The sequence below is a fragment of the Loxodonta africana genome, chromosome 5 (assembly GCF_030014295.1).
Source record: "Loxodonta africana isolate mLoxAfr1 chromosome 5, mLoxAfr1.hap2, whole genome shotgun sequence".
Classification (NCBI taxonomy): domain Eukaryota; kingdom Metazoa; phylum Chordata; class Mammalia; order Proboscidea; family Elephantidae; genus Loxodonta; species Loxodonta africana.
Genome location: NC_087346.1, coordinates 50,060,943 through 50,086,492, shown reverse-complemented (window position 1 = coordinate 50,086,492; position 25,550 = coordinate 50,060,943). Strand labels below are relative to the sequence as shown.

The 25,550-nt window shown below is 35.5% G+C and overlaps 2 protein-coding genes across 2 annotated transcripts in view; one reads left to right on the top strand and one right to left on the bottom strand.

Annotated features, from left to right (window-relative positions):
- Nucleotides 1-25,550, bottom strand: part of EMCN (endomucin) — a 127,712-nt gene that overhangs the window by 59,409 nt on the left and 42,753 nt on the right. Inside the window, exon 2 of the mRNA XM_064285508.1 lies at nt 9,832-9,939. Within this exon, the coding sequence (XP_064141578.1) occupies nt 9,832-9,939 (108 nt within the window). The remainder of the gene's footprint in view (nt 1-9,831; nt 9,940-25,550) is intronic.
- Nucleotides 23,114-24,139, top strand: LOC100670709 (protein FAM204A-like). Its single transcript, XM_064285507.1, has one exon. The coding sequence runs from the start codon at nt 23,251-23,253 to the stop codon at nt 23,950-23,952; it is 702 nt and encodes a 233-aa protein (XP_064141577.1). The 5' UTR covers nt 23,114-23,250; the 3' UTR covers nt 23,953-24,139.

The window sequence follows — 25,550 nt, the reverse complement described above, 5'->3', positions numbered from 1 at the left end:
AGAAAAACGAGGGAAAAGAAATCAAATACTTGGAAAATGAACAATACCCTCCTGAAAAAAGACTGGGTTATAGAAGACATCAAGGAGGGAATAAGGAAATTCATAGAAAGCAACGAGAATGAAAATACTTCCTATCAAAACCTCTGGGACACAGCAAAAGCAGTGCTCAGAGGCCAATTTATATCAATAAATGCACACATACAAAAAGAAGAAAGAGCCAAAATCAGAGAACTGTCCCTACAACTTGAACAAATAGAAAGTGAGCAACAAAAGAATCCATCAGGCACCAGAAGAAAAATAATAAAAATTAGAGCTGAACTAAATGAATTAGAGAACAGTAAAACAATCGAAAGAATTAACAAAGCCAAAAGCTGGTTCTTTGAACAAATTAACAAAATTGATAAACCATTGGCTAGACTGACTAAAGAAATACAGGAAAGGAAACAAATAACCCGAATGAGAAATGAGAAGGACCACATCACAACAGAACCAAATGAAATTAAAAGAATCATTTCAGATTATTATGAAAAATTGTACTCTAACAAATTTGAAAACCTAGAAGAAATGGATGAATTCCTAGAAAAACACTACCTACCTAAACTAACACATTCAGAAGTAGAACAACTAAATAGACCCATAACAAAAAAAGAGATTGAAACGGTAATCAAAAAACTCCCAACAAAAAAAAGCCCTGGCCTGGACGGCTTCACTGCAGAGTTCTACCAAACTTTCAGAGAAGAGTTAACACCACTACTACTAAAGGTATTCCAAAGCATAGAAAATGACGGAATACTACCCAACTCATTCTATGAAGCCACCATCTCCCTGATACCAAAACCAGGTAAAGACATTACAAAAAAAGAAAATTATAGACCTATATCCCTCATGAACATTGATGCAAAAATCCTCAACAAAATTCTAGCCAATAGAATCCAACAACACATCAAAAAAATAATTCACCCTGATCAAGTGGGATTTATACCAGGTATGCAAGGCTGGTTTAATATCAGAAAAACCATTAATGTAATCCATCACATAAATAAAACAAAAGACAAAAACCACATGATCTTATCAATTGATGCAGAAAAGGCATTTGACAAAGTCCAACACCCATTCATGATAAAAACTCTCAGCAAAATAGGAATTGAAGGGAAATTCCTCAACATAATAAAGGGCATCTATGCAAAGCCAACAGCCAATATCACTCTAAATGGAGAGAACCTGAAAGCATTTCCCTTGAGAACGGGAACCAGACAAGGATGCCCTTTATCACAGCTCTTATTCAACACCGTGCTGGAAGTCTTAGCCAGGGCAATTAGGCTAGACAAAGAAATAAAAGGTATCCGGATTGGCAAGGAAGAAGTAAAGTTATCACTATTTGCAGATGACATGATTATATACACAGAAAACCCTAAGGAATCCTACAGAAAACTACTGAAACTAATAGAAGAGTTTGGCAGAGTCTCAGGTTATAAAATAAACATACAAAAATCACTTGGATTCCTCTACATCAACAAAAAGAACACCGAAGAGGAAATAACCAAATCAATACCATTCACAGTAGCCCCCAAGAAGATAAGATACTTAGGAATAAATCTTACCAAGGATGTAAAAGACCTATACAAAGAAAACTACAAAGCTCTACTACAAGAAATTCAAAAGGACATACTTAAGTGGAAAAACATACCTTGCTCATGGATAGGAAGACTTAACATAGTAAAAATGTCTATTCTACCAAAAGCCATCTATACATTTAACGCACTTCCGATCCAAATTCCAATGTCATATTTTAAGGGGATAGAGAAACAAAGCACCAATTTCATATGGAAGGGAAAGAAGCCCCGGATAAGCAAAGCACTACTGAAAAAGAAGAAGAAAGTGGGAGGCCTCACCTTACCTGACTTCAGAACCTATTATACAGCCACAGTAGTCAAAACAGCCTGGTATTGGTACAACAACAGACACATAGACCAATGGAACAGAATTGAGAACCCAGACATAGATCCATCCACGTATGAGCAGCTGATATTTGACAAAGGACAAGTGTCAATTAACTGGGGAAAAGATAGCCTTTTTAACAAATGGTGCTGGCATAACTGGATATCCATCTGCAAAAAAATGAAACAGGACCCATACCTCACACCATGCACAAAAACTAACTCCAAGTGGATCAAAGACCTAAACATAAAGACTAAAACGATAAAGATATGGAAGAAAAAATTGGGACAACCCTAGGAGCCCTAATACAAGGTATAAACAGAATACAAAACATTACCAAAAATGATGAAGAGAAACCCGATAACTGGGAGCTCCTAAAAATCAAACACCTATGCTCATCTAAAGACTTCACCAAAAGAGTAAAAAGACCACCTACAGATTGGGAAAGAATTTTCAGCTATGACATCTCCGACCAGCGCCTGATCTCTAAAATCTACATGATTCTGTCAAAACTCAACCACAAAAAGACAAACAACCCAATCAAGAAGTGGGCAAAGGATATGAACACACATTTCTCTAAAGAAGATATTCAGGCAGCCAACAGATACATGAGAAAATGCTCTCGATCATTAGCCATTAGAGAAATGCAAATTAAAACTACGATGAGATTCCATCTCACACCAGCAAGGCTGGCATTAATCCAAAAAACACAAAATAATAAATGTTGGAGAGGCTGCGGAGAGATTGGAACTCTCATACACTGCTGGTGGGAATGTAAAATGGTACAACCACTTTGGAAATCTATCTGGCGTTATCTTAAACAGTTAGAAATAGAACTACCATACAACCCAGAAATCCCACTCCTAGGGATATACCCTAGAGATACAAGAGCCTTCATACAAACAGATATATGCACACCCATGTTTATTGCAGCTCTGTTTACAATAGCAAAAAGTTGGAAGAAACCAAGGTGTCCGTCAACGGATGAATGGGTAAATAAATTGTGGTATATTCACACAATGGAATACTATGCATCGATAAAGAACAGTGACGAATCTCTGAAACATTTCATAACATGGAGGAACCTGGAAGGCATTATGCTGAGCGAAATTAGTCAGAGGCAAAAGGACAAATATTGTATAAGACCACTATTATAAGATCTTGAGAAATAGTAAACCTGAGAAGAACACATACTTTTGTGGTTACGAGGCGGGGAGGGAGGGAGGGTGGGAGAGGGTTTTTTATTGATTAATCAGTAGATAAGAACTGCTTTAGGTGAAGGGAAAGACAACACTCAATACATGGAAGGTCAGCTCAATTGGACTGGACCAAAAGCAAAGAAGTTTCCGGGATAAAATGAATGCTTCAAAGGTCAGCGGAGCAAGCGCGGGGGTCTGGGGAACATGGTTTGAGGGGAGTTCTAAGTCAATTGGCAAAATAATTCTATTATGAAATCATTCTGCATCCCACTTTGAAATGTGGCGTCTGGGGTCTTAAATGCTAACAAGCGGCCATCTAAGATGCAGCAATTGGTCTCAACCCACCTGAAGCAAAGGAAAATGAAGAACACCAAGCCCACACGGCAACTAAGAGCCCAAGAGACAGAAAGGGCCACATGAACCAGAGACCTACATCATCCTGAGACCAGAAGAACTAGTTGGTGCCCGGCCACAATTGATGACTGCCCTGATAGGGAGCACAGCAGAGGACCCCTGAGGGAGCAGGAGATCAGTGGGATGCAGACCCCAAATTCTCATAAAAAGACCAAACTTAATGGTCTGACTGAGACTGGAGGAATCCCGGCGGCCATGCTCTCCAGACCTTCTGTTGACACAGGACAGGAACCATCCCCGAAGACAACTCATCAGAGATGAAAGGGACTGGTCAGCGGGTGGGAGAGAGACGCTGATGAAGAGTGAGCTAATTATATCAGGTGGACACTTGAGATTGTGTTGGCAGCTCTTGACTGGAGGGGGGATGGGAGGATAGAGAGAGAGGGAAGCCGGCAAAATTGTCAAGAAAGGAGAGACTGAAAGGGCTGACTCAAGAGGGGGAGAGCAAGTGGGAGTAGGGAGTGAGATGTATGTAAACTTATATGTGACAGACTGATTGGATTTGTAAACGTTCACCTGAAGCTTAATAAAAGTTATTTAAAAAAAAAAAAAGATAGAAACATTTGCTTCTTTAACATTGGTATGTGGCACATATTCTCTACGTGATTAGCAAGAATATAACTAATATATATAGTTGAGATACTTTAAGACTTCTACTCTAATGATCTAACAGCAAAAGTCACTGCCCTTTTTTGCTAAACAGTTTTTTTTTTTTCCCTGCAGAATTTGCTTTATGGAAGAATCATAGATTCCTGTTACCAATGATGTTACAGCTTAAATCTTTTTATAAAATGTTATTTAAACACCTCAGTGTCTTATACTTTGGTTCAAAAACTCAGAGCTGAAATGACACTCATTATGCCCTGGTAAGATTCCTGTCTCTGAACTCTTCCTGGCCTGATATAAATACAGCTTCATCTTTTGGGTTTGGGTCATTCAACTCCTTCAGCAAAAAATATCTTTTTCCGTCTTTTACTTTCAACCAATTTATAAAGTTTTATTTTTTAAATATCGCATATAGTTAGGTCATACTTCTTATCCAATTTGACAATTTCTGCCTTTATAATTAAATGCTTAAACCATTTCATTTTATATGATTACTAATATTGTTGCAGTCGAGTCAATTCTGACTCGTAACCGCATAGGACAGAGTGTAACTGCCTCATAAGGTTCACAAGGCTGTAATCTTTATGGAAGCAGAGTGCCACATCCTTCTCCTTTGGAGAAGCTGGTGGGTCCAAACCACAGACTTTTAGGTTAGCAGCCCAGAGCTTAATCACTGTACCCCCAGGGCTTCTTGATTATAAATATAATTGGGTATAAATATACCCTCTTGATACACGTATATTTTTAATTTTCCCATCTGTTTTCTGTCCTTTTTCCTCTTTTATTGCCTGCTTTTGGATTATTTTTTTATCTCTGTAATTGACTTATTAGCTATACCTCTTAAGGATTTTTTTTGTCTTGGTGGTTGCTGTAGGGTTTACCATAGACGTCTTTAACTTATCACAATCTATTTTCAAACACTATTAAGCTATTTCACATAAGGGGTAAGAACCTTACAACCACGTACTTGCCTTTTTCCTCTTTTAGTCCTTTATGCTATTGTTGTTATTCATTTTACTTCTACATACATCTTAAAACTTCAATAAATTTTTGTTACTTTTTCTATCAGCAATCAATTATATTTTGAAGATAGTAAAATGAGATAAAAGTGTTTTATATTTACCCATGTATTTACTATTCCTACTGCTTTTCATCCCTTTATTTAGATTCAAATTTCTGTCTGTCATTATATTTCCCTTTTCCTGAATGCCTTCCTTTAATGTTTGCTCTCCGGAAAATAATTATCTCAGCCTGGATGTCTGAAAAAATATTTGTAGAATTATAGGGTGACTATTTTTTTTCCTTTCAGTACTGAAGATATTCCTCTATTGTCTTCCAGCTTGCATTGTTCCTGCGAGGACTCTGCTGTCATTCTTATCTTTGTTCCCCTCTACTTACTGTGCCATTTTTTCCAGTAGTTCCTTTTAACATTTTCTCTTTATGTCTGGTTTTCCATGATTTTGTTATGATGTGCCTTGTGTGGTTTTCTTTCTGTTTCTTCAGTGTGTGTTTATAGAGCTCTTGAATCTATTTTTATCAAAATTGGAAAATATTTCTCCAAATTTTTTTTGAAAAGGCCTTCTTCCCTCTTCTGGGACATCAATCATAACTATGTTTGGGCCCCTGATGTTGTCTCAGAGCTGACTGACATTTTGTTCTTTATTTTTCCAATCTTTCTCCTCTCTGTGCTTATACTTTTTATAGCTTCTATTGTATGGCATCAAGTTCAAAAACACAATTTTTTTTTAATTCCCTCTATTAAATATTTGATTTCTAACTCATTAGCTACTCCTCTTATATTTCTAATTTTCTTCCTTCCTCTTTCCTTGGATTTAATTCATTATTTTTTTAACCTCTTCAAATGCTTGTTCAGATAAATAATTTGAATCATTCTTTTTATTCCCTAATATATGAATTTTAAAGTCATATATTTCACTGTAAGACTGGTCCTAACTGTTCTGTACAAGTTTTTATATGGCATATTTTCATCATCATTCAGTTCAAACTATTTTCTCTTTTCCATTGTGATTACTTTTTTGACTCACAGATTGTTAAGAAGTGTTTTTTTAGATTTAAGGAACCCTGGTGACACAATGGTTAAATGCTCGGCTGCTAACCGAAAGGTCGACAGTTCGAACCCATCAAAGAAAAAACCTGGCAATCTGCTCTCATAAAGATTACAGCCTAAGAAACCCAATGGGACAGTTCTATTCTGTCCTATAGGGTCACTGTGAGTTGGAATCAACTTGACAGCACATAACAACAACAATAACAATTTTCAAATTTACAAGCATATGCATATATTCTAGTTATCTTTTTGTTATTGATTTCTAGATTGCAGCCCTGGTGGCACAGTGTTCAAGAGCTATGGCTGATAACCAAAAGATCTGTAGTTCGAATCCACCAGCTGTTCCTTGGAAACCCTATGGGGCAGTTCTGAGTAGAACTGTCATATAGGGTGCTGAGTAGGAATTGACTTGAGGCCAATGGGTTCTAGGTTAATTCCCCTTTCATTGAGGAATATACTGTATGATTTTTGTCTTCTAAAATATGATGAGATCATATGGCCCAATATATGACCTATTTAAGTAAATAGTCTGCTTAAGTAAATAAAAATAATTTGCTTTCTGTAGTTGAGATACAATGTTCTAAACATGTGCATTAGATTAACTTTGTTAATTGTGTTGACTCTATGTCATTACTGATTTGGCTGTTCTATCAACTAGTAAGAGAGGTATATTAAAATGTTTACTAGAATTGTGTATTTGTCTTTCTCATTTAACTTTTGCTTTATATATTTTCAGACTACATTATCACATACATACAAATTTAAAATTATTTCATTCCTCTGGAATATTAAATATTTTTTATTATGAAATGCCCCTATTTATCTCTATTTAATTTTTATCTTCAATTCTACTATGTCTGATACTAGTATAAACTAACATCTTTATTTAATTAGGGTTTTTCATCTTTTTTTCCCGCTATTCTTTGTGTCTTTTGTAAGCAGCACATAGTTGGATTTTGGGTTTGTGTGTTTTTTTCATTTTGACAATTTCTCTTTTTATTTAATTTGGAGCACCTAGATCTTTTTTTTAGATCATTGATATTTAATTTTATATAATTACTAATATAATTTTGTTTCTATTTGCCACCTTACTCTTTGCTTTTTATTTGTACTACCTGTTGTATATTTATTTTTTTAAAAAAATTTTTGATTTATTTTGGATTAAACATTTTTTATTATTCTATTTTCTCTGTCCATTAACATCATAATTATTTATTCTTTTACTGTTCTTTCAATAGATTCCTTAGAAATTATAACATGCATTCTTGACTAATCAAATGCAAATAACCCTAGTAATTATAACTTTTCTTGGGAAATTCAAATGTTCTTAAAACATTTTTACTCCATGTACAGATGTTATTATTTTTATAGCCATTATTTATTTATACTTATTCATTTGTTTCCTTTTTTCTCCCTTTCCTTTCTTCATTTCACCCTATATCTCTGAGTTTACATTTATAATGATTTTCTTTTGCTCCATGGAAACTTTTTTCCTTCTTTAATTTTGGTCTGCTAGTGAAGAATTTTCTGTTTTTATTTGTAAGGAATGTCTTCATTTCATCTTTAGTCTTGAAGGATAGTTTTATGTGCTATGGGATCCTAGGTTGGCAGCCATTTTTCTCTTGTCATTTTAAAGATATGTTTCCATTGTCTTCTGGCTTACATTGTTTCTATTGATAAGTCAGCTTGTTTTATGTTGCTCTCTTAGAAAAAAGCTGGCTCATATTTTAAAAGAGTTAATGTTAACTCTAGGAGCCCTGGTGGTACAGTGGTCAAAGCAATCAACTACTAACCAAAAGGTCAGTGGTTCAAAACCACCAGCGGCTCCTCAGAAGAAAGATGTGGCCATCTGCTTCTGTAAGGATTTACAACCTTGGAAACCCTATGAGGTCACTACGAGTCAGAATCAACTCAACAACAGTGGTTTTCAGTTATGCTAAATCTATGGGAGCCCTGGTGGCACAGTGGTAAAGCATTTGTCTGCTAACCAAAAAGTTGGTGGTTTGAACCCACCAGCCGCTCCATGGGAGGAAGATGTGACAGTGTGGTTCTATAAAGATCACAATCTCGGAAACCCTATGGGGCAGTTCTACTCTGTCCTACAGAGTTGCTATGAGTCAGAATCGCCTTAAGGTCAACGGGTTTTGTTTTGGTATGTTAAATCTATTGATCGATTATTGACCAATTTGGGAATAATTGCTATCTTAACAATACTGAGCCTTTTAATCCACGAACATGTAATGTCTGTCAATTTATTTAATTCTTTAATATTTCACAGAAATCTTTTGTACTTCAGTGTACAAAACTTGCACTTCTATTGCTAAGTTTATTCCCGAATATTTTAATCTTTTGGAAGCTATTGTGAATGGAATATATTTGCTTAATTTTAATTTTGGATTGTCATTACTAACATATAGAAATGTGATTTTTGTGTATTGATCTTACATCCTATGATACAAGATGTTCTTTATTAGTTCTAGCAGTTTTATCATAGATTCTTTGGATTTTCTACTTAAGCAATATTATAGTTTGCTAATAAAAAGTTTTATTTCTTCCTTTTGAATTGAGATATATGTATGTATGTATTTAATTTTTTACTGCCTTATTGTACTATCTAGAAACTCTGGTTATAATGTTGAATAGCAGCAATGAGAGTGGACACACTTACTGTGTTCCAGATCTTAAGGGGAAAGCATTCAGTCCTTCACTATTAAGTATGATGTTATCTGTGGGTGTTTCATAGATGCCCTTTATCACATTCTAGCTTGTTGAGAATTTTTGTTGTGAGTGAGTGTTAGATTCTGTCAAATGCTTTTTTTGAATCAACTGATTCTACTAATTAAAAAAAAAAAAAGTTGTATTATATTACTTGATTTTCATATATTAAACCAACCTGGGATAAATCCCACTTATTCATGTTTTGTAATCCTATTTATATGTTACTGAGTTATGTTTGCTAATATTAAGAAAAATTGATCTATTTTTTTTAATTAAGAGATATTAGTCTGTAGTTTTCTTTATTATTATACCAATTTTTGATATCAGGGAATTACTGGTCTTAGAGAATTACTTTTGCAATTTCCCTTCATCCTGCATTTTCTGAAATAGTATGAGAAGGATAGGTATCATTTATTTTTAGAATATTTTACAGAATTTGCCATTGAAGCCCTATCAGCTTGAAGTGTTCCTCAGGGGCACATTTTAAATTTCTAATTTGATTTCTTTACTGGTTAAAGATCTATCCAGACTGTCTACCTTACTGAACAAGATTTGGAAATTATTTTTTCTTTCTAAGAATTTCCCTATTTCATCGAAGTCGCCTAATTTGTTGTCCCAGTTCATCTTTTGGTGTCATATGTCATAGATTAGTGCCCAGCCTTTAATTGATCTTTATTGTCACCCATCCCATTCTGATTATTTGTGACTATGGAGGAAAGGAGCATCACTTTACAAAAGAAAGTTGTCAAATGCATGTTCAATTTGATAGAGAATAGGAGCAAATATAGGAAGAGAATGATTCCTTGGCAGCTGTGGGCTGGAAAACATTATAAGGCTAAACATTTCCAATACATTATTTTAACACATTAGCACAATTCTAATACTTACTCATGTGTTGGGAACTTGATAATGTTGGAGAAGCATCCGGAAGTGTACTATTTGTCACTGTTGCATTTGTAGTGTTAAGTACATTCGTCATGTCGATGGCTGTGGCTCCTAGTTATGTAAAAAGAACAAGCATCCATCAGGGGTGTAACCAATCTCTAGATAGTCTCATTAATATTAACATCCTGTGACAGTGTGAATTTTATTGTTGAAAGTTTTCTGATCAAGATTTAGAAATACAGCATTTTGACGACCCAATTAATTACATTAAAGAAAGTGGAAGAACATTAGACTCTTCTGTATGCTTGCTGTAGGTTATTTCATTCGATCACCACACTAATCTTATTAGTTCAGCACTTATTATGATCATCATTTTATATGTAAGACTCAGAAAAGTTAAGTAATTACCCTGTAGTCACACGACCTGTAATAGGGAAGAGCCTATACCTGAATCCGAGCCTTTCTGATGCAAGTTTATCACTCGGCCACCCAGGAAAGGAGGTTATAATGAAGCAGTAGTAGTTAAAGACAGCACCATGGTTTCCATGGTGACAGGCAGAGAAATTTCAGGTAGGTTAAATAGCCAGAGAAAGAAGGGTAACAGGAGATAAGGAGAATAAACTACTAATTATACTTTGTTTGTTGTTTTTGGAAAAAAATAAAGAAAACAATGAAGAAATGATAAGCTGAGCTTTTCAAAAAGTACACTGGAATAAAATTGCTTGAAACAATCTTTATTTGCACAAAATATTATTTTGAAAAAATGTTCAATGTCCTTCAGTCTTTTCAGTCTATTAAGGGGAACATTGAGTTAGCAAACAAAAGATAGACACACATTTAGTGCATATTTGATGTTAGCTAGGTGTGTCCTGAAGATGCGGGGAAGCAGTATAGTAGATTCCTATCACAAAGTAGGGTGGAAGCCTGAATTTCCAGGACTTTCCAGGAGTGGCAATCAGCTTCCATTCTAAAGCAACAAACATCTGCCATGTAATGTATAATCTTAGTGCAGTTGATGCATTCATGCTGAAAACATCAATATATTGCAAGAAGACTTTGGAGAATTTAAAAAAATGAAGAAATCCTAAGGATTATGTGGGATTCTATCAAGAGAAATAGCCTATGAGTGATTGGAGTACCAGAACAGGAGGGGATAATAGAAAATACAGAGAAAATTGTTAAAGATTTCTTGGCAGAAAACTTACCTGATATAGTGAAAGATGAGAAGATATCTATCTAAGATTTTCATTCAAGCCCTCACAAGGCAGATCCCAAAAGAAACTCACCAAGACATGTTATAATCAAACTTGCCAAAGCCAAAGATAAAGAGAGAGTTTTAAGAGCAGCTAGGGATAAATTAAAAGTCACCTACAAAGGAGAGTCAATAAGACTAAGTTTGGACTAGTTAGCAGAAACCATGCAGGCAAGAAGACAATGGGACGACATATATACAGCCTTGAAGGAGAAAAATTGGCACCAAGAATTATATATCCAGCAAAACTGTCTCTCAAATATGAAGGTAAAATTAGGACATTTCCAATAAACAGAACTTTAGAGAATTTGCAAAAACTGAAACAAAATTGCAAGGAATACTAAAGGGAGTCCTCTGGTTAGAAGATCAACAATATCAGATAAAGACCCAAGAGTAGAACACAGGCCATAGCAACCAGATAGCAACCCATATAGGAAAATCACAAAAATAAATCAAAGCTAAAACACTCATAACAGAGACTCAGAGGCATCATTATGTAAAAGACGACAACATTAGAGCAAAAAAGAGGGACTAAAAAATGTAGTCATAGACCTTTGCTATGGAGAGGAAGTCAAGGCAATATAAAGAAATAAAAGTTTGGTTTAAGCTTAAAAAAATAGGGGTAAATATTAAAGTAATCACAAAGGAAACTAACAACCCTACACATCAAAACAAAAAACAAGAAAAACATACTCAGCAAATACAAAATCAACAACAATGAAAAAGAGCAAAAGGCAATATATAAAGAAAAACTACTCAGCACAGAAAATTAAGTGAGAGAAAGAAACTGTCAACAACGCAAAAAAAAGCAATCAAAATGACAGCACTAAACTTCTACCTATCAATAATTACACTGGATATAAATGGACTAAATAAAGAGACAGAGAGTCGCAGAGTGGATAAAAAACACAACCCATCTATATGCTGCCTACAAGAGACACACCTTAGCTTTAAAGACACAAACAAACTAAAATTCAAAGGATGGAGAAAAATATACCAAGCAAATAACAATCAAAAAAGAGCAAGAGTGGCAATATTAAATTCTGACAAAATAGACTTTAAAATCCACCACAAAGGACAAGGAAGGACACTATATAATGATTAAACAGTCAGTACACCAGGAGGATATAACCATAATAAATATTTACACACCCAATGACAGTGTTCCAAAGTACACAAAACAAACTCTAACGGCATTGGAAAGTAAGATAGACAGCTCTGCAATAATAGTAGGAGACTTCAACACACCACTTTCAGTGAGGGATAGAACATCCAGATAGAAGCTCAATAAAGACACAGAAGACCTAAATGCCACAATCAACCAACTTGACCTCATAGACATATACAGAACACTCCACCTGACAGCAGCCAAGTATGCTTTCTTTTCCAACACACATGGAACATTCTCCAGAATAGACCACGTATTAGGTCATAAAGCAAGCCTTAACAAAATCCAAAACATTGAAAAATTACAAAGCATCTTTTCTTACCATGAAGCCATAAAAGTAGAAATCAGTGACAGAAAAAGCAAGGAAAAAAATCAAACACATGGAAACTGAACAACATTTTCTCAAAAACGACTGCGTTATAGAAGAAATTAAGGACGGGAAAAAAAATTCATAGAAGCAAATGAGAATAAGAATACTTCCTACCAGGCCCATGGGACACATCAAAAGCACTGCTCAGATGTCAATTTATAGCAATAAATACACACACATCCAAAATGAAGAAAGGGTCAAAATCAAAGAATTATCCCTTCAACTTGAACAAATAGAAAAAGAGCAGCAAAAGAAGCCCTCAGCCACCAGAAGAAAGCAAAAAAGAAAAATTAGAGCAGAATCAAATGAGATAAAGAACAGAAAAACAATTGAAAGAGTTAACAAGACCAAAAGCTGGTTCTTTGAAAAAATTGATAAACCATTGGTCAGAATGACCAAAAAAAAAAAAAAAAAAAGGAGAGGAAGCAACTAATACAAATAATAAATGAGATGGTTGATATCAAAACAGATCCAACTGAAATTAAAAGCATCATAACAGAACACTATGAAAAATTGAACTCTAACAAATTTGAAAACCTAGAGAAAATGGACAATTTTCTAGAAACACACTACTTATATAAACTAACACAAACTGAGATAAAACAACTAAAGAAGAGATTGAAAAGCTAATTTTAAAACTTGCAAGAACAAAAAACAGCCGTGGCCCTGCTTCACTGGAGAATTCTACCAAACTTTCAGAGAAGATGTAACACCACTACTACTAAAGGTATTTCAGAGCATAGAAAAGGACAGAATACTCCCAAGCTAATTCTATGAAGCCAGAATAACCTGGATACCAAAACCAGGAAAAGACACCACAAAAAAAGAAAACTAAAGACCAATATCTCTCACGAACTTAGATGCAAAAATCCTCAACAAGATTCTAGCCGAGAGAATTCAACAACATATCAAAAAAATAATTTACCATGGTCAAGTGGGATTCATACCAGGTAAGCAGGGATGGTTTAACATTAGAAAAACAGTCAATGTAATCCATCACATAAATAAAACAAAAGAACCGCTTGATCTTATCAATTGATGCAGAAAAATGCACTTGACAAAGTCCAATACCCATTCATGATAAAACTGCTCAGCAAAATAGGAATAGAAGGGAAATTCCTCAACGTAATAAAGGGCATTTAAACAAAGCCAACAGCCAACATCCTCAACAGAGAGAGTCTGGAATCATTGCCACTGAGAATAGGAACCAGACGAGCATACCTTTTATCACCACTCTTATTCAACATTGTGCTGGAGGTCCTAGCCAGAGCAATTAGGATAAAAAAAAACAAGTAAAGGACATTCAAATTGGTAAGGAAGAAGGAAAAGTATCTCTGCAGATAATATGATACAGAAAACCCTAAAAAATCCACAAGAAAACTACTGGAACTAATAGAAGAGTAAAACAAAGTATCAGAATACAAGATAAACATACAAAAATCAGTTGGATTCCTCTACACAAACAAAGAGAACAGCTAAGAAGAAATCACCAAATCAATAGCATTTATAATAACCCCCAAGAAGATAAAATACTTTGGAATAAATCTAACCATAGATGTAAAAGACCTATACAAAGAAAACTACAAGACACTACTGCAAGAAACCAAAAGAGACATACATAAGTGGGAAAACATACCTTGCTCAAGGATAGGAAGATGTAACATTGTGAAAGTGTCAGTTATACCCAAAGTGATCTACAGATACAATGCAATCCTGATCCAAATTTCAATGGCATTTTTTAATGACAGGAGAAACAAATCACAAACTTCACATGAAAGTGAAAGAGTCCCCGGAAAAGTAAAGCATTACTGAAAAAGAAGAACTAAGCGGGAGACCTCACACTACCTGGTTTTAGAGCCTGTTATACAGCCACAGTAGTCAAAAAATAGCCTGGTACTGGTACAACAACAGATACATAGAGCAATGGACCAGAATTGAGAATGCAGGCATAAATTCATCCACCTATGAGCAGCTGATATTTGACAAAGGCCCAAATAAGTTAAATGGGGAAAAAACAGTCTCTTTAACAAATGGTGCTGGCATAATTGGATATCCATCAGCAAAAAAAATGAAACAAGACCCATACCTCACACCATGCACAAAAACTAACTCAAAATGGATCAAAGACCTAAATATAAAATCTAAAATGATAATATCATGGAATAAAAAATAGGGACAATGCTAGGAGGTCTTATACATGGCGTCTAAACCACCCAAACCCACTGCCATCGAATCGATTCCGACTCATAGCGACCCTACAGGATAGAGTAGAACTGCCCCATAGAGTTTCCAAGGAGTGCCTGGTGGGTTCGAACTGCCGACCTTTTGGTTAGCAGCCGTAGTACTTAACCACTATGCCACCAGGGTTTCCATACATGGCGTAAACAGTATAAAAAACATTACTAGCAATTTACAAACACCAGAAGAGAAACTAGGTAACTGGGTGTTCCTAAAAATCAAACACTTATGCTCATCCAAAAACTTCATGAAAAGAATGAAAAGACAACCTACCTACTGGGAAAAAAATTCTGGCTACAACAAATCTGATCAGCAACTAATCTCTAAAATCTGCAAGATATTGCAAAACCTCAACAACAAAAAGACATATAACCCAGTTAAAAAATTGGCAAAGTATATGAACAGGCACTTCACCAAAGAAGACATTCAGGTGGCTAACAGATACAGGAGGAAATGCTCAGGACCATTAGCCATTAGAGAAATGTAAATCAAAACTACAATGAGACTCCATCTCACCCCAACAAGGCTGGCATTAATCCAAAAAACACAAAATAATAAGTGTTGGAGAGGTTGTGGTGAGACTAAAACACTTATACACTGCTGGTGGGAATGTAAAATGGTACAACCACTTTGTAAGTTGATTTGGCGCTTCCTTAAAAAGCTAGAAATAGAACTATCATAGGATCCAGTGATCCCACTCCTTGGAATATATCCTAGAGAAATAAGAGCCATCACACGGATAGATATATGCACACCCATGTTTATTGCAGCACTGTTTAGAATAACAAAAAGATGGAAACAACCAAGATGCCCATCAATGAATGAATGGAAGAACAAATTATGGTATATTCTCACAGTGGAATACTACACAACGATAAAGACCAATGATGAATCTGTGAAACATCTCATAACATGGAGAAATCTGGAAGGCATTATGCTGAGTGAAATTGTCAGTCACAAAAGGAAAAATGTTTTACGAGACCACTATTATAAGAACTAAAGAAAAGGTTTAAACACAGAAGAAAACATTCTTTGATGGTTACTAGAGTAGGGAGAGAGGGGGGTATTCACTAACTAGATAAAAAAAAAAATACCAGATAACAATTATTTTAGGTGAAAGGAAGGACAACACACAATACAGGGGAAGTCAGCACAACTGGACTAAACCAAAAGCTAAGAAGCTTCCTGAATACAACCAAATTCTTCCAGGGACAGAGTAGCAGGAGTGGGGTCTAGGGATCATGGTTTCAGGGGACAGCTAGGTAAATTGGCATAACAAAGTATATTAAGAAAACATTCTGCATCCCACTTCAGTGAGTGGTGTCTGGGGTCTTAAAAGTTAGCAAATGGCCATCTAAGATGCATCAATTGGTCTCAACCCACCTGAAGCAAAGGAGAATGAAAAACATGAAAGACACAAGGAAAATATGAGCCCAAGAGACAGAAAGGGCCCCTTAAGCCAGAGACTCCATCCTGAGACTGGAAGAACTAGATGGTGCCCAGCTACAACCAATGACTGCCCTGATAGGGAACACAACAGAGAATCCCTGATGGTGCAGGAGAAAAGTGGGATGTAGACCTCAAATTCTAGTAAAAAGACCAGACTCAATGGTCTGACTGAGCCTGGAGGGACCCCAGAGGTCATGGTCCCCAGACTCTTTGTTAGCCTGAAACTAAAACTATTCTCAAAGCCAACTCTTCAGAAAAAGATTAGCCTGGACTTTAAGGCATAAAATGATATTGGTGAGGAGTGTGCTTCTCAGCTGAAGCAGACGCATGAGACTATGTGGCAGCTCCTCTCTGGAGGTGAGAAGAGAAGGCAGAGTGGGAGAGGAGCTGGTTGAATGGACACAGGGAAACACAGGGTGGAGAGAAGAAGTGTACGTTCACATTGTAGGGAGAGCAATTAGGGTCACATGACAATGTGCGTATAAGTGTTTGTGTGAGAAACTGACTTGAACTGTAAACTTTCACTTAAAGCACAGCAAAAAAAAGAGAAGGCTTTGCAGACAGTAGGGTCAGTATGTCTTCAGGTAAAAAGCCTTCGGGAATTCCTACACATATAAAATTGAAATAAATTCAGATGCATATGAGAAATAAAGATGAGAATGGTACTAGATTAAGAGACTTTTTTTTTTAAGAAGAGAAAGACAAGTTTTATTATTGAATAAGCATGTGCCGCAACACAGGCAATCCGCTAAAGAGATTGCCATAAGAGACATCTTGAAGAATTAAATTGACAGGTGCCAGGAAACACTTAAGGAAACAGAAATTTCTTATTCTAGCAGGAAAGCAGGAATTGATGTTCGTGATAGCATGGAAGTGGGAAAGGTCACTCAAAGTGCAGAAACTCAACATTTGAGGAAGAAGGAACATGTAGGGTTGAAGATTTTGCTGCTCAGTGGAACCCCAAGAACACTAGTTTCTCACCAGAAATATTTGGAGAAGGATTATCCAACTGAGTTAAAATTGGAAAAGCTATCCTGGTGACCTAAAGAATCCCCCAATATGAAGCAGACTCAGCAATCTAGGTACTGGAAAAGAGAATATACAGCTAAGAAAGATACGTGGGGGCTGCTAGATTGGAAAAATACAAACAGAAGAGCAGGAGAATGGAATAGCTGGGAATACAATGCCGGGAGTCCCTCGGTGGTGCAAATGGTTAGCTCTAGGCTCTAACCAAAAGATTGGAGGTTTAGGTCCACCCTGAGGTGCCTTGGAAGAAAAGTTTGGAGGTCTACTTCCAAAAGGTCAGCCATTGACAACTCTGTGAAATCAACTGGATGAAAATTAAGTTTTTGGTTTACAATGCCAAAATTCTGTTTAAAGAATCGCTTATTGTTAATTTGAAATATCCTTCACAGAAGAGTGGAGTTAGAGCCTGTCTTCAATTAAGGAAGGTTGTCAATTACACAGTATCAAGTAGGCAATGTAGAAAATCTTGAGTACCTTCAAGGTGTATCAAAAGATTTTTAAATGTACATAACCCAAACCCAGTGCAGTAGAGTCGATTCCGACTCATAGTGACCCTATAGGACAGAGTAGAACTGCCCCATAGAGTTTCCAAGGAGCGCCTGGTGGATTTGAACTGCCAACCTAGCAGCTGTAGCACTTAACCACTACGCCACCAGGGTTTCCTAAATATACATAAAACCAAACCAAACCAAACCCAGCACCCTCCAGTCGATTCCAACTCATAGTGACCCCGTACATAGTGGACCCAAAATGAGTGGAGTGGTAAGTGTGTGAACTAACTCTACCACAACAGTAAATTTTCAGATTTCACTAGTGTACAGAAATGTTTCAGATGCTAATCTCAGGAGAGAAGTCCCTATGCTGGATTACTGACATTTATTAAGATACCCAGTCCAACCCTGTGGATCATAATTTTGTATTAACATCTTGTTGGGTGAATTTTCCCAAATGCACTTTTGGTTTACACATAGTGGATTCTGAACTCCTGCCAAGGATTGATTGACACCTCAGAGAGAAAGGAAGCCAATCTTAAAACTGTTCTTTAAACTTACATGCCTTTCTCTCTTCCAGTTTTTCTGCCTGGCTACTTTCCTCCAGATAACGATATGTACCTGCTTTCGTGGACAGGTGTAAATTGAACTGTGAATTACGTGATAATATACGTATTGTGTTTGAGAAACATTATTTTGCTTGAGAAATTCTAATTTACAAGGAAATTGGAACATCAAGCTAATACTGGCTTTACTTTTAGCACTTGTATGTTTCAAATTTATATCATTTTAAATCTTAGCATTTTGGTAAAGATGAGATGCATGAAAGGCAAAACATAAGGAATATTTATCCATGTTTGAATTGGAATGAGGAGTAACTAACAGTAGGGATGCTTCAGGAAGTTACATTAATACCAGATTTTAAGTGCAGGGAAGAGAGCTTCACTCCAACCATACTCTTAAGTGAGAACCATTGACTATATTGACTAGGGCTGAGCAGAGTACCTGTGTGAAGGACCAAAAACAAAACAAATTTGTTGCTGTTGAGTTGATTCCTACTCATGAAAATCCAATGTGTTATAGAGAACTGTGCTCCATAGGGTTTTCTTGGAAGTAATCTTTACAGAAGTGGATTGCCAGGCCTTTCTTCTGAGGTGCTATTGGGTAGGTTCTAACTGCCAACCTTTTGGTTAGTAGTCAAGTGCAAACCATTTGTACCACCTAGGAACTTTCTGTGTGAGGGACAGGAATTGTTTTATAATTGTCTTGGATTCATTAATATGAGATATATTTTACATATTCAGGGGGATTAAGTTTCTTGGGAGAAACAATAAAAGGGGACATTAATTATATTAAGAATTTAATGTGTGGTTACAATGGATTGACTTGAAATGGAAGGCTTATGGAATTAAATTGTGCAAGGAGATGGATTAGTCAGCTTTATTCTTCTGCAATTTTATTATTTGGAACACAATATTGTTTTATGTGATGCACATAGCAAAAGTTCTTGATCTGGTCACTTTGTTTGGAAAAGAGAATATAAGAGTGAGTGACTTTTTGACAGTTAGCATTTACTAAAACATATGTTGTAGAATACTAGTTCTGTGGTATGCTATTTTGTTTTATGTAGGAAAAAATGTTTTTATAGCCAAATTAATTTGGAGTTACATACAGTAAAAAAAAAAAAAAAAAAAAGTCAAGTGGATTTATTTATACTATGATTTATCAGACTAAAAAAAATGTTATTATACTTTGTAAAACCTCAGGACAGTATAGACTTTTTTATGGATTTGTGTTCCATATAAATTCTATCCCTATGACAACATGGAAACCCTGGTGGTGTAGTGGTTAGGTGTTATGGCTGCTAACCAAAAGGTCGGCACTTCGAATCCACCAGGAGCTCCTTGGAAACTCTATGGGGCAGTTTTACCCTGTCCTTTAGGGTTGCTATGAGTTTGAATTGACTCAATGGCAACTGGTTTGGGTTTTTTTTGTTTGTTTGTTTATGACAACATGTGTAGTCTTGGATAAACTTTATGCCCTACTTCATTTTGGTGTACTCTGGGGGAAATATTAAAGAACGACTCATAGAAAGATTGTGAGGGGCTTAAACATCCACACCAACGGTCCTAAGGAGATAATAAGCAGTGGCAATGACTCAAGGAGAAGCTTCTTGAGGGTTTTGTTCAGATTCTTTTGACCTTCTTGATTGGGATGAAAAGTTATACTATAGAGTGCAAACAAGTTTAACTGTTAAGCCCAAGAAGGGGAAAAAAAAAAAATGATGTGTAGGACAAACACTTGAACCTTTAAGGAGAGGTTAAGACTTCATCTTCTCCAGCAATTCCCTCCTAGAGAGGAGGAACTCAGATAATGAACTCAGGCTACATTGGAGTACCAAAATTCTGAAGAGAACAAAAAGTGGTGGTGGTAGGGTGTAGGTGAAGTAGGGCTCGAGTTTTCAGTCAGAAATAAGAAAAGAGTTGTATTTCTATGTAAATTTTATACTTCTTTTTCTTTTTTCTACATCATTTAGATGATAGGTTAAGGTAGACACCAATGGCACTGCCTACTCGGAGGTCCTTGCTCTTGCAAGACCAAATAAAACAGGATTTAACCCCAGGGAAAGTGAGCAAGAGCAGACCAACAAGAGCTCCCTGCAGATTAGATTAGGCCTTGGTCAGCAGGTTAATTGAGTGCCTCTAGATTTATTCATTTTCTAACCCAGTTTACCAAGGTAGGTTCATACAGGAATTTGGTACTGGTTCTGGGCTAGAAATAAAGTTGTGCTTGTACATAGAGCAGTCCTTTGTATGTAAATCTCAGGAACAAAGCGGACTGGGGTAGTTTGGGGGCCTCAGAGGGATCCAGGAATTTGGAATTCTTTTATTATTCCACCATTCTTCCTTTGAAAGAAGGAAAAAAAATAACAAATGGATGTCGAATTTCCTCTTCCTTAAAATCTATTTTAACTATATTTCTTGGAGTCAGAAAAAATATTGGTAGGGGCTTCTTTATTTTCTCAGATCTACTGAGTCGATTTACACAAGAGGTCTTACGTATCAGTGAATACTTAACAGTAATGCTTATGGGGACCTTAAAGGCCTCTGGGACATTCAGCTGTCCTTTCTGAAAGTGTAGTTCACAACAGTGACCAAAGAGGTTAGTCCTAGGTCAAGTGATGGATTAAAAAAGAGTTGACGTGTTTGTTTTCTGGTTGTAGAATCCACATTGTTTATTTTATTATGAATGGAATTTAAATAAATGCAATAATACCTTATTTCAGTAGTTTTTAACTGTACTCCTAAAGCCATGAAGGATCAGTGGTGAAGCCTCGAGGACTACCTTTGGCAGTAAGAGGAAATAAACGAGCAGAAGACCCCCACTCTCCACTGACCCACAAACACCTTTTTGCTTCAACAGCAGGTCCACTTCTGACTGATTGAAATATTGATATGCTGGAGTTCCTCATAATTTTTTATGTAGAAAAGTTTACGCTGATTAGGAAAAAAATTAGACATCGGTGTTACTTAATAGTGAGCTTCTTCAAGTGGTAACCTCGCCTGCTCACACTGAAAGTAAGATCAAGAACTTCAGAGCAGACGTAACTCACAAGACCCATCATGAAGTTCATGCACTGATGTTTCTACGCTATACTCAAGCACATGGGCTTTCACTTATTTGTTGTTTTCTAGAGACAATTCTAACAAGTTTGCTTAGCTAATATGTATGTGTCTGGATATGTATTTTCCACTGAAGATAAGAGAACCAATTAAAAAAAAAAAAAAGAACCAGCTGGCAATTTCACCCAAAGGATAGCCTGAAAGAAGAGGAAAAACAAGAAATGCATAAAAACAGCAAAGAGAAATAAAAAGTTACAGAATTCAGTGTCCATTTACTGTAGGAAGGAAGAAAAGTCTTATAAACCTTGTTAACACCCAAGGGACTAGCTATAATAGCCAAATGTCATAATTGAGATAAAAAATAATAATACTGAATTATTAAGTAACATTCATTATGAATTAGTTAAATGGAAAGAAAGGATTTGAAATCAAAGGACCAGGTTTCAAAGTCTAAATTGTTGTCATGAATTATGTGCTTTTTTTGTTGTTGTTGTTATGTCATTTAACCTCTCAGAAACTCAGTTTTTGCACTTTTAAATAATAACTTTGAAATAGTTTTTAAAATAATAATGTACCCCTTAAAATGAGAGCTAAATGCATTTTTATAAAAATAGTATTCTGAAAAAATTGCAAAACACAAGTGATGATTATTATGCTCTGCTTTGTGAGGCAAGAACATGTATGACATACTTTAGAATAATCTCCATAGTATTCGTTGTTTTTTTCTAATTTAATTTAAATTTATTTTATTATTTTAATTTAAAATGAAATGCTTATTGCGGGTAACTTTTGCTCTATACTGAAATGAAAAAAAAATGTTTAAAACGTGGTGATGAGAAATTCACGAACATATAGCAATTAAACAATGCACTCCAAAATAAAAAATGGCTCAACAAAGAAATCAAAAGTAAAATTAGAAAATACTTTGAGTTGAATGAAAATAAAAATGCGACATATAAAAACTTATGGAAAGCGGTAAAAACAGTGCCTGGAGGAAATTTACAGAAAAATAAGAAAGATCTCAAGTCAACCTAACGGCCACTTTAAGAAACTAGAAAAGAGCAAATTAAACGCAAAGTAAGTAGAAGGAAGAAAATAACAAAGATTAGTGTGCAAATAAATAAAACAGAAAATAGAAAAATAATAGAGAAAATCAGTAACGGGTTCTTTGAAAAAATCAACAAAATTTATAAATCATTAGTTAGACTGACCAAGGAAAAAAGAGAGAGGACTCAAATTACTGAAATCGTGAATGAAAGAGGAGACATAACTGAAAACCTTATAGAAATAAGAAGGACAAAGGGGTACTATAAATAATTGTATGCCAACAAATTAAAGTCTAGATGACATAGACACATTCCTAGAAAGAAACCAACCACTAAAACTGACTCAAGTAGAAATAGAAAATCTCAATAAACCTATAACAAGCAGAGAGATTGAGCTGGGGGGAAAAAAGCTTTCTGCAAAGAAAAGCCCAGAACCAGATGATGGATTCTATGAAACTCTTTAAAAACTATTCCAAAAACAGAGAAAAGGAGGAAGCACTCCGTAACTCATTTTATGAGTTGGTATCTTTGTTTGATACCAAAGCAAGACAAAGTCACAAGAAAAGACTATACCAACATCTCATATGAATATAGACACAAAAATCCTCAAAAAATAAATAGACAAGGATGTGCCCTTAAGATGGCTGCCCGGCAGTTGCTTCCCGAGTGGACTGTAACTACCAATCCGAGCCTGTGATGAATATGAGGTGAAGAATATTGTGTCACTAAGTGTAAGTCTTCTCACCAAAAGAGGAAAAGATGTGGAGTGGGCTGCTACCTCCTGGACTAAATGAAAGTGATGTCGAGCTGAGTTCTGAAGACGAAGCCAAATCAGAAAACTCTGGACTTCACTTACTGGAAGCTGAAGAAGATCAGATGACTAGAAAAACAGAAATCTCAGATTTCCCCACAGATGGACCAAAAACTGAAACAGAGGCAAATATAAATGCATATGAAGAGTGCCCTTCCGGAATTTCCTTACATACGTGGAATAAATTTCAAGAACTGCATAAAAAACATTCTAAACAGAAAACCTCAGCTTCAAGATTCAGGAGGAAAAAAAGAAAACGCTCCAGGAAAGGTAAATTGAAGAATGAAGAGACATCTTGTAGTGAACAATCCTCAAATGAAACCCAGTGGAAGGAGCTTACTCAGTATTTTGGAGTCAATGATAGGTTTGATCTCCCTGTGAAAAAGAAAAAAATTGACAAGTCAGGTCTTGAAAAGAGCATAGACCAGGCTGTGGAAGAATGGAACATTGAGAAGGCCGAGGATCTCAGCAACCAGTTGGCTACTCGAGAGCTTAGAGTTAAAATTGCCAAAGCTATTGCCTGTCACAACTTTGTAAAAGCCAAAAAGGAGGCTGAAAATTCACAGGTTGTTCGAAAAAAGAAGAAACTTGCATGGGGATTTGAAGCAAAGAAGAGATGGGAAACCAAAAGCAACATGGGATATATGTAACTTGCCAGAGTTCTTCAAGATCTTTCTAGACTTCCAAGTGCTCAATTTACTGAAGAGATTTTCCAGCATATATTAAATACGTCAAGAAACTGATAGAAGTAGATAAACAAAGTCTAAAATTTGGGAGTTGATTATCAAACATTTTCAGTCTTTTTCTGGGGAGCTTATCCTATTGAAGCAGAGTTTTCTGTGATTGGTATGAGAAATCTAAGCGTACACAGAGAAAGAAATGATAGAATTCATTTATTTATTTATGTAGACCTTTATAATACAGTCAGTTTTACTTTTCATCCATTTGGTATAATGTAGCCAGCGAGCTCCTTGAACTTTCTTGTCTGTACTTGGTTTAACTGCACTTATTCTGGAATGTGGTTTTTAAGATTGGTATTTGTGATGGATTGGCCATAAGTGCTGAGGAAGTCTCACTTGATTCTGTCTTTCACCACTGATTTTAATTACCTTAATGTTATAAAAGTTATTCTTGACTCTTTATTGGGAGGCAGTAAAGGTGATATGTCATAGTCACATGGTAAAAGCAATTGATTAATTTTTGAGTACTTTCAGATATAATACTTCAATAAAGAACATCATATACTGTAAAATAAATAAATAAATAGACAAAAAATAAGATAATAGAAAACCAATTCCATCATCATATAAAAAGATTATATACCATGACCAAGTAGTGTTTATCTTAGGAATATAAGGTTGGTTCAACATATGGAAATCAATCAACATTGTACAACATATTGAAAAAGGATAAAAAACACTTGATCATTTCAATAAATTCAGAAAAAGCATCTCACAGAATCCAACACATTTTCATGATAAAACACCCAAAAAAACTAGAAATACAAGGAAACGTCCTCCACCTGATAAAGAGCATTTATGAAATACCCACAGCTAATATCATACTTAATGGTGAAAGACTGTAAGATTTCCCCTATAATGAAAAACAAGACAAAGGTGTCTGCTCTTGGCACTTCTATTCAATTTCTTACTGGAGGTTTCTGCCAAGCCAATTAGGCAAGAAAATGAAATAAAAGACATCCAGATAGAAAAAGGAAAATTCCTATTTGCATATGGAACAACCATGTATTTAAAAAATCCTGAAGAATACGCACACGCATACAACACAAACAGAACCAATTAACAAGTTCAGCAAAGCTGAAGGGAACAAAATTAATATACAAAAATCAATTATATTTCTATGCAGTAGCAATGAACAATAAAAAATTAAATTAAGTAAATGATTCCATTTATGATTGGTATCAAAAAGAATAACATACTTAGGAATAAATTTGACAAAATAAGCTCCAGTCTTATACACTGACAACTACAAAAACATCACTGAAATAAATCAAAGAGAACTAAATCAGTGGAAAGACATTCATGTTCATGGGTTGAAAAACTTAATATTCTTAAGATGTCAATACTACACAAAGCAGTGTACAGACTCAGTGCAATCCCTATCTAAATCTCAGTTGATATTTTACAGAAATTGACAATGCTAAATTTCATATAGAAACCCAAGGGACTCAGAATTGTCAAAACAATATTGAAAAAACAAGAAAATTTAATATGGAAATTGAAGAGAC

Bases quoted from the DNA above. Each gene is read 5' to 3' on its own strand.
- LOC100670709 (XM_064285507.1), top strand. From the start codon at position 23,251: ATGTGGAGTGGGCTGCTACCTCCTGGACTAAATGAAAGTGATGTCGAG.